General features: G+C 41.3%; 1 protein-coding gene across 2 annotated transcripts in view; it reads left to right on the top strand.

Annotated features, from left to right (window-relative positions):
- RECQL (RecQ like helicase) overlaps positions 1-14152 on the top strand; it is a 53918-nt gene that overhangs the window by 1269 nt on the left and 38497 nt on the right. For both annotated transcript variants that reach the window (XM_073621416.1, XM_073621417.1), the window contains exons 2-7: positions 277-320; positions 1935-2123; positions 3009-3188; positions 6635-6741; positions 12736-12934; positions 13909-14075. In XM_073621416.1, coding sequence (XP_073477517.1) covers positions 284-320; positions 1935-2123; positions 3009-3188; positions 6635-6741; positions 12736-12934; positions 13909-14075 — 879 coding nt within the window. In that variant the 5' untranslated portion in view covers positions 277-283. The remainder of the gene's footprint in view (positions 1-276; positions 321-1934; positions 2124-3008; positions 3189-6634; positions 6742-12735; positions 12935-13908; positions 14076-14152) is intronic.

Raw genomic sequence — 14152 nt, 5'->3', positions numbered from 1 at the left:
GTAAATCCTGGTAGAGGACCTCAGCTGTCCATTGGACCTTTACACTAAATTATAAAAATATCGTATTCATGTGACCACTATCACTGCACTCTAGCTGTGGTCACATCCTTTTCACGCTCCAGGCTAGTCTCTGCTTATCCATATACAGGGACAGTGTGTGACCTACTCCAATCCTTCTTCATGGAATATACAGTGAGGTTGGATGGGAGGCTTCATTGCTAAGATAAAAAGGAAATCATATCCTGCTGTTGACATTTTGGTCTTCTCTGCTTACAGTGACACAATGACAGAAGAGAACATGGCATCTAATGATCTGTCAGGTACGTTGTCTGCTGATTATTGGGCCAGAGCTGGACAAATATCCAAAACCTGATCACTGATCCACCTGATAAAATGGTAGCAGACTCCATGATTGTTATGTTTTATATTAATATTAGTGACTGAGACAGGACCAAATTGTTCCAGATTTATGTAAGAATATGTCCATCCTAGAAGACTCCATGAAATGGAATGAAGATGAATTGAATTGGTTATAGGAAGGAGCACAGCACTTTTGCAGTCGGATTATTTCAGGAGAGTAGAGTCATCCAGCAATCTAAAGTATTTTAGCAAAGGAGAGTTATGCCGCGTACACGCAACCAGACTTTTCGGGAATCAAAGGTCCGACCGAGCAAATCCGTCAGACAATTCGATCGTGTGTGGGCTTCATCGGACCTTAGAAATAGAACAAGTTTCAAATCTTTCCGACGGACTCAATTCCTATCGAACAAACCGTTCGTCTGTATGCTAGTCCGACGGACCAAAAACGACGCAAGGGCAGCTATTGGCTACAGGCTATTGAACTTCCTTTTCTAGTCTGGTCGTACGTCATCACTTTCGAAACAATCGGACTTTGGTGTGATCGTGTGTAGGCAAGTCCGTTTCGTTGGAACTCCGTCAAAAAGTCCTTCAGAGTTCAGTCTGACGAGAAGTTCGCTCATGTGGACGCGGCATTAGAGGAAGGAGCAGAGTCCTCCAGCCGTGCAGAGCATTTCAGGAGAGGAGAGCAGTGTTTCTCAACCTTTTTTAAGTTAAGGCACCCTTTAAAATTTTGCACAATCTTAAGGCACCCCATTCTAAAATGTAAAAGAAAAACTAAACTAATAGCTTTACATATCACAGCAACATCCACACACATAGGACATCCAACTTTAGAGATTATTTATTCTTCCAAAACAAATATACCTTTGCACACTGGTACTGACTAGTATGCCAATGTTTCTCTTCTCCCTCAGTTTCTCTCCATCACTCAGCTAATGTGACCCCATGAAGAGGGGCAAACAAAGATGCTGTGTAGGTGCCCGACATTCTTCTTATCAACTGATGACGTCACTGGTTGTCAAGACGCCGGTGGCTGGAAGATTGTACTAATGTGCAAGGAAAACTTGTGGCTTTGTGTAACTAAAAGGCAGGCTTAATCCATTCTCTGACTATCGTCTAAATAAATTGGGCAATTTGTTGGCATTTTGCCAAGGCACGCCTGAAGAAACCTGAAGGCACCCTGATTGAAAAAAAAGGCTGAGTTAGAGGAAGGAACAGAGTCCTCCAGCAGTGCAGAGTATGTCAGGAGAGGAGAGTTAGACAGTGGAGGGAGCAGAGGATTTCAGAAGTGGAGAGTTAGAGGAAGGAGTAGAGTCCTCCAGCTGTGACAGCAGGAGAGGAGAGTTAGCTAGATGAAAGGGCATTGCAGAGAAGTGTACATTATAATTAGTAATACAGTAACATGCATTGTTAATAGTGCTAAATTTTTAGCTGTTTACAGCTGGAATGTGCTGACTGGTTTTCCTGTTTCATGGTCAGTGTATATATTTGTTGACATCCTAAATAATGATAGAGGTGCCTCCTCAGAGGATGGTTCTCCCTCTCAGTGTATCTCTCTCTCTCTGATGTTGCAGCACTGATGGATGAGTTGGAGGAGGTCGGCACAGAATTACAGGCCATCGAGATGCAGATTCAGGAGCTGATGGATAGGCAGCAGGAACTAATGCAGAGGAAAAAAAGTCTGAAGAAGAAGATTCAGACGCTATCGGAGGATGCTGAGGCCGGGACCAGCACTCAGTCTACAGACGATTGGAACAAAGAAGGTGAATTCCACCATCATGCTCCATTCAGACTTTGCCTTTAATTTAAAGAGAAATTGTAGTTTTTTTTTTGTGTGAGCTTTATTGTAATATTTATCTAATTCAGTTTTATACAAAGGAGCATGAAATAGGAGTTCATGTCCATAATGGGTATGGTATTGAGACAGCCTCAAATAATCAACAATAGCTCAAGTGATATGGTCCAGAATGGAAAGGATGTCTCCAACTTACAAGCCAAACTCAATGCACTGTCTAATTGGGCAACTGTGTGGCAAATGAGGTTTAATGTTGATAAATGTAAAGTTATGCACTTGGTGGGGCTAAGAATATGCATGCATCATACATACTAGGGGTCAGTGTTCATATGTCACGTGTTTAGATTCTTCCTCTTGTGGCTAGACTTTTCTCTGTCAGGATTAGTTTGGATGGACCCTAATTATGAACAAGGTTTTTCCAAAAAAAAAAGATAATGTACTTTTGTCTAGCTGACCTTCTTGTTTTGTTTTTAAAAACTGACAGATCTAAACACCTGCATGATGGTTATATTTTCTAGTATGGAAATTAAATGGGAAACTTTATTTTGGAAAGATTGAGTTTTAGTAAGTGTTGTGATATTCATAATGAGTTGTCAGTAAACTATTAATTCTCGAGAAAATTGGGGATGAAAAGAGCGAGGGATTTGCGTGTCGTTAGCATAGACATGATATTGGAAGCTGTGGGAGGCTGTCAGCTGACCCAGGGAGGAGGTATAGATAGAGAACAGAGGGGGTCTGAGGACAGAGCTGCAAATGTTGTTGGTTCTGGTTATGAAATTACTTTTTTTAAGAAATAATTGTCCTGTGTTGCATGTATACCGTCACACTGAATTTGTCAATTTCCTTTCATCAGACTTTGTCTGGTCGCAGAAAGTTAGGGAGGAGCTGCGCAATTCTTTCCAGTTGGATACCTTCCGGAACTTACAATTAGAAACCATAAACGCCACAATGGCCGGGAAAGACGTTTTCCTCATCATGCCAACCGGAGGTGGAAAGAGTTTGTGCTACCAACTACCGGCTGTGTGCTCAAAAGGTAAGGGTGGTCATTCGGGGTGCTTCCACATTGTCTTTACTTTTCAGTGTTGAAATGCAATGTAACAGTAGGACAAGAATGGTGATAAAAAATGACACCACCTCAAAGAAAGTCTTCTCCAGACTCCTTCCACAGTAAATCACAGACGATGCAAGGTTTAGGTTTGTCAGTTTATTTCTACTTAAGTGGAAATATTGAAAAATGTGTTTTGAAAAATATAACTACAGTACATAACTAAATAGTGTTTCTGAGGAGTCCGCAAGTGAGGATAGTCCCTGATTAGCCTGTGTTGGAGCTGCAATAATTTATGGTCTACAGCAGTGTTTTTCATTCTCAGCACCCTTCAAAAGTATTCAAAATTTCAAGACACCCCAGTCTAAAACTTAAAAAAAAATGTAAATGTTACTTATCGTTAATGGGATAGCTGAGCCTGGAACTATACATACAACCGCCTTGATGTAATTAACGTGATATCAGAGGCCACCCCTATACATGAGAGCCCCCATAATGGAGTCCCCTTATCACATCAGAGTCCCCGCATCACAGAGTCTCCTCATCACATCAGAGTCCCGTCTTGCTAGATCCTACCTTACGGCTTCAACAGCATGACAGAGTGCAGGTATGGAAAGGGGCACACTTCCATCGTCTCTTGAATGCTGGGAGCAGCCCTGTATGCTGCCTGCCGTGGATTAAAGTTCTGCAGTGCCATGATGTGGACCAGTGATTCTCAAACTGTTGTGAGATTAGCAGGTGTGCTGTGGGTTTTTTGAAAAATATTTAAAATTGCTAGCGTTTTTGAAACCTTGAACATATCGAAAAATTAAATGGTAAATCAATGTTGCAAAAGTTAGTTAAAAAAGTAACATATAAAAACGCAATCTCTGTCAGTCTGTCATTCATTGGTTCCTTTCGTAACACGAGACTTGTGCAAGATCTCGGGAGAACTCGATCACTCTAATTATATTATAATAATAGAGACCGTTCCAGTCCAGCTTTGATGCTTATGAAAGTTTGTTCATTGTTTAGCGATGGAGAAATACTTAATCAAGTCTGAAACTCTGAAAGAGAAACTGTTAAATTAAAAGCAAGGAATCAAGCGAAAGTACAAAGAAAATTACAATCGCTTCTATCTGATTTGCTCTCAAAAGCAGGCACATCCATCACATTAAATTTAAAATTAAAAATCTATGTAAAAATAAATAAGTTCTTCACCACAAAAATTGTTAAATCTTTTCAGGTGTGCCGTGAAACTTTTTAGATTTTTGGTGCGCTGCAAGACAAAGTTTGAGAAACACTGATGTGGACGCACTGGCCGTCAGTACCATAGCAACATTTTACTCCATGCTCTCTGGCCATAGAGCATCATTGGTTATAGTGCTGGTGGTCGACTAGCCAACATCATGGTAACGCATGACTCTGTTTGAGGGCATACTGCATCCCATGCTTGCAGCAACTTGGGTGACCTCTTGCGGCACCCTGGTATAGAAATGCTGCGCTACAGAGTGAAGAAAAAAGCACACTTTTTTTGTTGTTTTTATGTTAATCCTCACTGACCTTGAAGCAGTTCTCTAGCTGTAGAGATGAGTGCTGACATAACATCTCACCTGATCAACAGACCAGGGAAATTCCTGAAAATGGACTGGTGAGGCCCATGTATTCATTCCGTTCATCTCTGTTAAAAAAAAGCTACATTTTAGTAAAATATAACCAGTAAGATTTTGCTTTTGCTTCCTTTTACTGGGAAATAAAATAATTTGCAAACTCAACGTCTGCCATTTTTGTAGACTATCTGCTAGTACAGCCCATGTCGAGGATTGATGGCAATTTAAACTGGCAGGATTCACAAATGTCATTGTATTCTCAGTCAGACCTGATGAGCGATGATCCTGGAACAAATATACAGACTTGCTTTGCTTCCCGTGTGACTATATTACATATAATGTTCAGTTTCCTTCTTTCCAGCTAAAATTTAATCTGCTTAAATGTTGTCTCCCCTGGTCCCCAGCCCCACCCAATTAACATGTTAATGAATATTTTAAATCTCTCAATTCTCTTTACATGCCCTAATTTAGACCCTTTGTGCCTCTCTATTCAAGATGGGCTGATCATAGCTGGTAGGAGGGTTTGTCGGGGTGCGGTACATGGCTTCCTGAAATCATTAAAGCTCCCTACCTCAGTACTTCTCCCAAGAGCCCTCTGTTCTAATGGAAGCAAATATCAAAATGCTTTGATTGGGTGGATGTCAGTCTGGAGGTGTGGAAGTTTCTAGGCAGACTCAGGCATGCAGACCCCCATAGGTAACATCCACACACTTGATCCTTTGTGATGGGACCTTTTCTTCAATAAAAGCTTTGGATGATATTTGATGGTCCATTGTTTGCGGGCAAATACGTGCATGGAACCGTGATGAATTCATTTCCAGTTGGTAGTTTCTGTAGCATTGGTTACTGTTTTTCCCATCAACAATACTAAGTACCAAAGGGATCACAGCTGTTTTCAATATAGAAAACTGCAGCAGATCTTCCTCAGACCAACCTGGAGTACGGAATTGGAACTGTCTGTTGGTAAACTGTCAGACAGCGAACATACCTCTCTCTGCCTGTGCAGTTCAACACCCTGCACAAGCAGAGCCAGCATATAGGCTAGGAAAGGTGGCAGAGAAAGCAGATCCAGCTCTCCTGCTCTGGCACAAACAAGCATAGAAAATGGAGCAGGTCGCTCTTAACAAAGGGATTTGCACCTTTTAGGATCGGCTCTGTTTTTTTCCATTTTAGATGAAAGGCACAGACTTTATGCCCTCACCATTCTTTGTTAATTCCCACCACTGTCTCTGGTCTCTCTATTTATGGGTTCACAGTAATGGGTATACTGTCACTAAATTCCCAGTACTGGTACACAGTGCTTTATATGCGATCCCTGAATCCCTCTCTCTTGTAGCACAGGGGTCTCCAAACTTTCTAAACAAAGGGCCGGTTTACTGTCCTTCAGACTTCAAGGGGGCTTGAGTGGCCAGTGGAATAGGGATTGCTTGTAGTCAGTAGGGGGTATAGTGCCCTACCATTGGTATTAGTGGGAGGAATAATACCCCATCGTTGGTATTGGTGGGAGGAATAATGTCTAATTGTTTACAGTGTATATCAGTGAGAGGAATTTTGCCTCATTGCTGGTGTCAGTGATAGAACTGTGTCCCAAAAATGCCACATTGTTGGTGTCAGTGAGTGAAATGGTTTACCACTGTAGGTGTCAGTGGAAGGAATGGTGCCAGCTTGTTGTTGTCAGTGGGAGAAATAGTGCCCTGAGGGCTGGATAACGGCAAGCAAAAGGCCAACATTTGGAGACCAGTGTTAGTGTCTGGCTTTTCCCACCCAACCAATGTAAGGAATTTCTCTTCCTATAGCATAAACATAACACTGCCCTTTCTTTGCATAACTTACTCCTTATTTTAGGTTTAACGCTGGTGATTTGTCCACTTGTGTCCCTGATGGAAGATCAGCTGATGGTACTGGAGCGACTGGGGATCTCTGGCACCTCTCTGAATGCAGCAAGCAGTAAGGTCAGTACTCCAGGAATGATGTATGGAATCGGTTCATGTCACTGGCATATTTAACCACTTTGCATCTCTGGATGTATTATCTAGAGCCGCATGTCTCAATGTTTTTACCCCAGAGAAACACCTAAAATAATTTTCAGGTGTTGGGGTAAACCCTTACTAAAGCCAGTAAAGTGGAGGGCAATGGGGAAAAATGCCCATTACATTGGTGGAAAGTAGGAATAATGCAACCTTTATACTGGTGGTCAGAATGCCATCCTTAAAGTGATAGTTCACCTTTTCACAAAAGGTGAACTAACACCCTACACCCCTCTCCCCCAATATTTCCTGCTGCATTTATTTTTGTGGGAGATATTTCCCTAGGTGTCCTAGGGAAAGAAGAGGAGAAAACCCCAGGACTGCTTTACTGGGCTGCATGGACAGTGAAATTGTATCACCCACAGAGGTAAATGCAGTGGGGACCGATGGGGGCAGGGGAGGTGTAGGGTGTTAGTTTGTCTTTTAATTTCTTCCAAAGAGGTGAACTATTAGATGGGTATGAAGATCAATGGAGTCTTGCTGCTGGCTTTGCCGAGTGATCTTGGTCCCGGAACTATGCAGGCACCCTCAAAATTGGAGGTCATTCAGCCATATCTCAGGGAACCCCTGGCAACCTCTGGAGGAACCCTAGTGGAGAATAGCTGATCTATAGTGTGAAGGGTTAAAAACAAGCTCATGACTGCAGTGTTCTGTTTTCTTCCATTGGCTCCCTGTTGTCATGTAAAGGTTATGTAAAGGTGATCGCTTTTACAGTGCAGGTGTTGTTGCCACCCCCACCATGGTTCCCCGTCTTTCCTGTTCTTCCCAGGGGCCTGGAATTGCCTCAGATGATTTAATGATGCTAAAAAAGGGAAGATTGAGGAACATCCTATCCCTTGGTCTCTTCTACTGTCAATGAAGCTGGAAGCGCTCAGCTGTCACTTCTTGGCTACTGTGCCTGGGGAAGCAGCTAATCAATCGTGGTCTGTACTTGATTAGCTACAGTGGAGGGAAAGGGAGACATTGGGGATTTAATGGGCCCCTGATGTCTGCATAAATTATGCCTCTATAAAGAGAATCTGTTTAATGCTATCACATAGGGGGTTTGTTAGCCCCCAAGTGAAAGTAACAAAGTTAAATGAAAGAAAGGGAAAAAGAATATAATAAAATTTAGTTAACAAAAACCTTTAAAAAGTAACCCCATCGCTTTGCGCGCACCTGCAAATGCAAACGCATACAAAGGGTGCAAACATGCTGTTTATTACCATGAACATTGGTGTCAGAGCAATATTCGTAGGACGGTTATTCACGGTTTACTTTAAACTGATGAGCTGTATTGGGTACAATAATTTTTTTACAATTTTGTGGACGGTTGCAGTTTTGAGCAAACTGTGTGCAATAAAGTTCATTTTAGTTTTATTTTTTCCTTTTAAATAGATTTGATAAACAGTTGCACAAATATCACGCAAGATAAAAAAAATTGCAACTACTATAGTTTTATTCTAGTTTATTCAGTTTGTTCTACAAGGCCTCTGCTTTCAGAATATATAGTCATTTTAAAGGCCAAAAAAAAAAAATATTAATATATACACACACACTTGTGCTCGTAAGTTTACATACCCTGGCAGAATTGCAGAATTTATGATGTTCTTGGCCATTTTTCAGAGAATATGAATAACACAAAAAAATTTCTTTCACTCATGGTTAGTGTTTGGCTGAAGCCATTCATTATCAATCAACTGTGTTTTTACTCTTTTTAAATCACAATGACAACAGAAACTACCCAAATGACCCTGATCAAAAGTTTACATACCCTGGTGATTTTGGCCTGATAACATGCACACAAGTTGACACAAAGGGGTTTGAATGGCTATTAAATGTAACCGTCCTCACCTGTGATCTGTTTGCTTGTAATTAGTGTGTGTGTGTGTGTGTGTGTGTGTGCGTGTGTGTGTGTGTGTATAAAAGATCAATGAGTTTCTGGACCCCTGATAGACCTTGCATCTTCTATCCAGTGCTGCACTGACGTTTCTGGGGGAATGCAAAAGAATTGTCAAAGGATCTGCAGGAAAAAGTAGTTGAACTGTATACAATAGGAAAGGGATATAAAAAGATATCCAAGGAATTGAGAATGCCCATCGGCAGTGTTCAAACTCCAATTAAGAAGTGGAAAGTGAGGGGTTCTGTTGAAACCAAACCACGGTCAGGTAGACCAACTGAAATTTTAGCCACAACTGCCAGGAAAATTGTTTGGGATGCAAAGAAAAACCCACAAATAACTTCAAGTGAAATACAGGACTCTCTGAAAATGTGGTGTGGCTGTTTCAAGATGCACAATAAGGGGGCACTTGAACAAAGATGGGCTGCATGGTTGAGTCGTAAGAAGAAAGCCATTACTACGCAAATGCCACAAAGTATCCCGCTTACAATACGCCAAACAGCACAGAGACAAGCCTCAAACCTTCTGGCACAAAGTCATTTGGAGTGATGAGATGAAAATTGAGCTTTTTGGCCACATCCATAAACACTACATTTGTAAAGGAGTCAACAAGGCCCATGATAAAAGGTACACCATTCCTACTGTGAAATGCGGAGGTGAATCGCTGATGTTTTGGGGATGTGTGAGCTACGAAGGCACAGGAAATTTGGTAAAAATTGATGGCAAGATGATTGCAGTATGTTTTCAAAAAATACCGGAGGAACATTTGCATTCATCAGCCAGGAAGCTGCGCATGGGACGTACTTGAACATTCCAACATGACAATGATCTAAAACACAAGACCAAGTCGACCTGTCATTGGCTACAGCAGAATAAAGTGAAGGTTCTGGAGTGGCCATCTCAGTCTCCTGACCTCAATATCATTGAGCCACTCTGGGGAGATCTCAAACGTGCAGTTCATGCAAGACAGCCCAAGAATTTACAGGAACGGAAGGCTTTTTGCCAAGAGGAATGGGCAGCTCTACCATCTGAGAAGATAAAGAGCCTCATCCACAAATACCACAAAAGACTTCAAGCTGTCATTGATGGTAAAGGGGGCAATACACGGTATTAAGAACTGGGGTATGTAAACTTTTGATCAGGGTCACTTGGGTAGTTTCTGTTGCCATTATGATTTAAAAAGCGTAAAGTTGAATTGATAATAAATGGCTTCAGCCAAACACTAACCATGAGTGAAAGAAATTTTTTGTGTTATCATTCATATTCTCTGAAAAATGGCCAAGAAAATCATACATTCTGCCAGGTTATGTAAAGTTATGAGCACAACTGTGTGTGTGTGTGTGTGTGTGTGTGTATAATTAAAAAAAAAAAAAAAAAAACCCCATCATTCTCTGCAGCTATTACCTTTTGTACCATCACCCCCTCCCTTAGAATGTAAGCTCTACGAGCAGGGCCCTCCTGTACCTTTTGTATTGAACTGTACTGTAATTGTGTTGTCCCCCCTATACATTGTAAAGCGCTGCGTAAACTGTTGGCGCTATATAAATTGTGAATAATAATTATATATATATAATATAACAATTAGCAATATGCAAAATAATCGGCATTATGAAGACCGTGAAAATGTCGCCAGGCAGAGGCGTAACTAGAACCTAAAGGGCCCCCCTGATTCCTTCCCCTTCCATCCAAGCCCGGGCTTCCAGTTTTGGACAACCCCCCAGAACCCTGCCTCCCGCATGCTCCTTGGGGCGCGCATCTAGTGTACTCTGTGACTCCTGTGTTCTTCGGACACAGCTGAGCACAGATCAATTACCTTTACCATGTGATCAGCTGATCACATGTAAACAGACTTGCGGGACTTTGTGAGGAAAGGAGAACCGTTACCTTGCAAGACTGTCAGTACATTGTTTACACTGATAATCAAAGCACTGATGATCAGTGCAGCCCCATCAATGCTGCCTATCAGTGCTCATTAATGCCACCTATCAGTGCCCCCTGTGCCACCTATTAGTGCTTATCAATGCTGCCCACCTGAGCTGTGGATCTCTGCAGCTAATCCAGAGTTCCAATGGGCCTCTTGGCTGCTTCTCTGATTAATTCTCTTCTTGCCCATCCTGTCAGTTTAGGTGGGCGGCCATGTCTTGGTAGGTTTGCAGTTGTGCCATACTTTTTTTTTTTTTTTTTTTTTTTTGCATTTTCGGATGATGGATTGAACAGTGTTCTGTGAGATGTTCAAAGCTTGAGTTATTTTTTTTTGTATAACCTAACCCTGCTTTAAACTTCTCCACAACATTATCCCTGACCTGTCTGGTGTGTTCCTTGGCCTTCATGATGCTGTTTGCTCACTAAGGTTCTCTAACAAACCTCTGAGGGCTTCACAGAACAGTTGTATTTATAGTGAGAATAAATTACACACAGGTGGACTCTATTTACTAATTAGGTGACCTCTGAAGGCAATTGGTTCCCCTAGATTTTAATTAGGGGTATCAGAGTAAAGGGGGCTGAATACAAATGAACACCACACTTTTTACATATTTAACCACTTGCCGCCCGCCATATAGCAGAATGATAGCGGCAAAGTGGTTTCAATATCCTGCTTGGGCGTCATATGATGTCTGCAGGATATTGAGCTGCTGCGCGCCCCCGGGGAAGCGCATCGCAGCAATTGTTGTTGCGGGGTGTCAGTCTGACACCTCGCAACACCGATCTAGGTAAAGAGTCTCTGACGGAGACTCTTTACCACGTGATCAGCCGTGTCCAATCACGGCTGATCATGATGTAAATAGGAAGAGCCGGTGATCGGCTTTTCCTCACTCGCATCTGACAGACATTGATTATCAGCACAGCCCCCCTCGGATCCCGCCCAGGACCACCAGGGAAGCCGCCCAGGACCACCAGGGGAGCCATCTACACTGGACCACCAGGTATGCCCCCTAGACCCCCAGGGAAATACTAATCTGTGCCCAGGAAGCTGCCAATCAATGCCCAGGCAGCTGCCAATCAGTGCCCACTCACAATGCCTACCACTGCCAGTGCCACCAGGGATGCCTATCAGTGCCGCCTATCAGACTGCACTGCTGGGCACTGATAGGCGGCACTGCTGGGCACTATCAGTGTCACCCATAAGAACCCATCTTTGCACCCTTTCAGTGCCCATCAGTGTCGCCTATCAGTGCCACCCATGAGTGCCCATCAGTGCCTTATCAGTGCCCATCAGGGAAAACTTACTTATTTACAAAATTTTTTAACAGAAACAAAAGCAAAACTTTTATTTTTTTCAAACTTTTCGGTCTTTTTTTTATTTGTTTAGCAAAAAATAAAAACCGCAGAGGTGATCAAATACCACCAAAAGAAAGCTCTTTGTGGGAACAAAATGATAAAAATTTAGTTTGGGTACAGTGTTGTATGACCGCGCAATTGTCATTCAAACTGCGACAGCGCTGAAAGCTGAAAATTGGTCTGGGTAGGAAAGTGTATAAGTGCCCTGTATTGAAGTGGTTAATTGTGAAAATTTTTGAAAACCATTTATCATTTTCCTTCGACTTCACAATTATGTGCGACTTTGTGTTTGTCTATCACATAAAATTCCAATAAAATACATTTATGTTTTTGGTTGTAACATTACAAAATGTGGGAAATTTCAAGGGGTATGAGTACTTTTTCAAGGCACTGTATTTCCATATCGAGTTTTCAAGCGGTACAAATAAAAAATGAAAACCTTGCTCTAGAGGGAAGCTAGTTAAAGGGTAATTACCTATAGTAATGATTCTTCCCCTTTCCCATGTCTTTTAAACGTTTATAGAAGTCCTTCCATCTGTCCATCTGCTCATAAATCTTATATATATATATATATATATATATATATATATATATATATATAAAATATATATATGTTAATTCTCTTGTTCCTGTGTGTGGAAGAATAAAAGCCTGGCCAGAGTTCCTTGAATGAAACACTGAAGAATAAAGTTATCGCTGCTTGTATAGAATCGGACTGTAAGTGTATAAGTGATGTCCTCCTGTGTGTGTATCCACTCTAGGAACACGTGAAGTGGGTGCACAGCGAGATGATTAACCGCAATTCAAAAATGAAAATCCTGTACGTTACACCAGAGAAAATTGCCAAGAGCAAACTGTTCATGTCACGGCTGGAGAAAGCCTATCAAGCGGGACAGCTGGCAAGGATTGCGGTGGATGAGGTTCATTGCTGCAGCCAGTGGGGACACGACTTCCGACCAGGTGAGGAATCCAATGTTGCTGCCTATATAAACTGGTGACGAACGAGAAGGCTGACAGTGCCCATGGCAACCAATCCGAATTCAGCTGTTTATACTCTCATTTAGAAAATGTGTTAAATCTGTTATTTGTATTAGTTAAAGCTGTTTTGAAAGCAAATGAAGATTTGCTATATTATGAGGAACGTGTAGAAATGTTCTAGGATCCTTATTATCCTCACCCTGATCCCTGATCCTCACCCTGTGAAGAGTTTTAAATCATCGTCTATAGATGTTTTTGAGTACCGTATTTATTATTATTATTCTTATTATTATTTATTTATTTTTTATATATTTTATTTATTTTTTTTTTTTTTTAGTATACAGTTTTGGGGTTTGGCATATTTGATACATAGTTACATCACACAACCTCTTCTAAATTTCCCCAAAAAATGAAGGTTGTATTATTTATATGCACTAAAATTAGTTTGAGTGTATTCATTACAGAAAATGTAGCTTTGATAAATATTAGCGCAAATATAACGTGACAAATTTAATCTGACACCTTTTTATACTCCAGGGTCTCCTCTTTTAGAAATTAGAATTTCTTGGGATTTTAAATAATCTTTAGGTCTAAAATGTGCGTTTTTAACGTGTGCAAAAAAAATTAAATAATGTCTTCAGTAGCGAAAAGGGGTTAAAGCCTCACACACAAACTGGACAATCGAGGACAGTTTTTTCATTTCTCTAAAATATTTGAGATTGTAATGGGTTTTTGGGATCTGTTATTTTTATCATTTGTGTGGCACTGCTTGCATGCTTGAATTTTGCTGATAAAATGAAAGTTGCAGACATCTGTTGCACAAAGGTGTCACATTCAGTTACTTCAATCTGCAGCTAGATGTTCCTGTTTAGGCACATTTATAGAGACCACTGGGAATAGACCTGAAAGGATTCTTTTTTTTTTTTTTTAATTTAATATTTATTTGTGTTTTTCAGACTACAAGCTGCTGGGTATCCTAAAACGCCAGTTTCCCAACGCCCCTCTGATTGGTCTGACTGCGACGGCAACCAGCCATGTCTTAAAGGATGCCCAGAAAATTCTCTGTGTTCAGAAGGCCATCACCTTTACCGCCTCTTTCAATAGACCCAACTTGTTTTATGAGGTATGACGGGTCTCTGTGGTTTAACTGATACCAAAGTGATCCCCCCACCCACCAACGTTCAGACTCCCAACTACTCA

Source organism: Aquarana catesbeiana, linkage group LG03, assembly GCF_042186555.1.
Source record: "Aquarana catesbeiana isolate 2022-GZ linkage group LG03, ASM4218655v1, whole genome shotgun sequence".
Classification (NCBI taxonomy): domain Eukaryota; kingdom Metazoa; phylum Chordata; class Amphibia; order Anura; family Ranidae; genus Aquarana; species Aquarana catesbeiana.
This window is presented reverse-complemented; position numbering and strand designations above follow the sequence as displayed.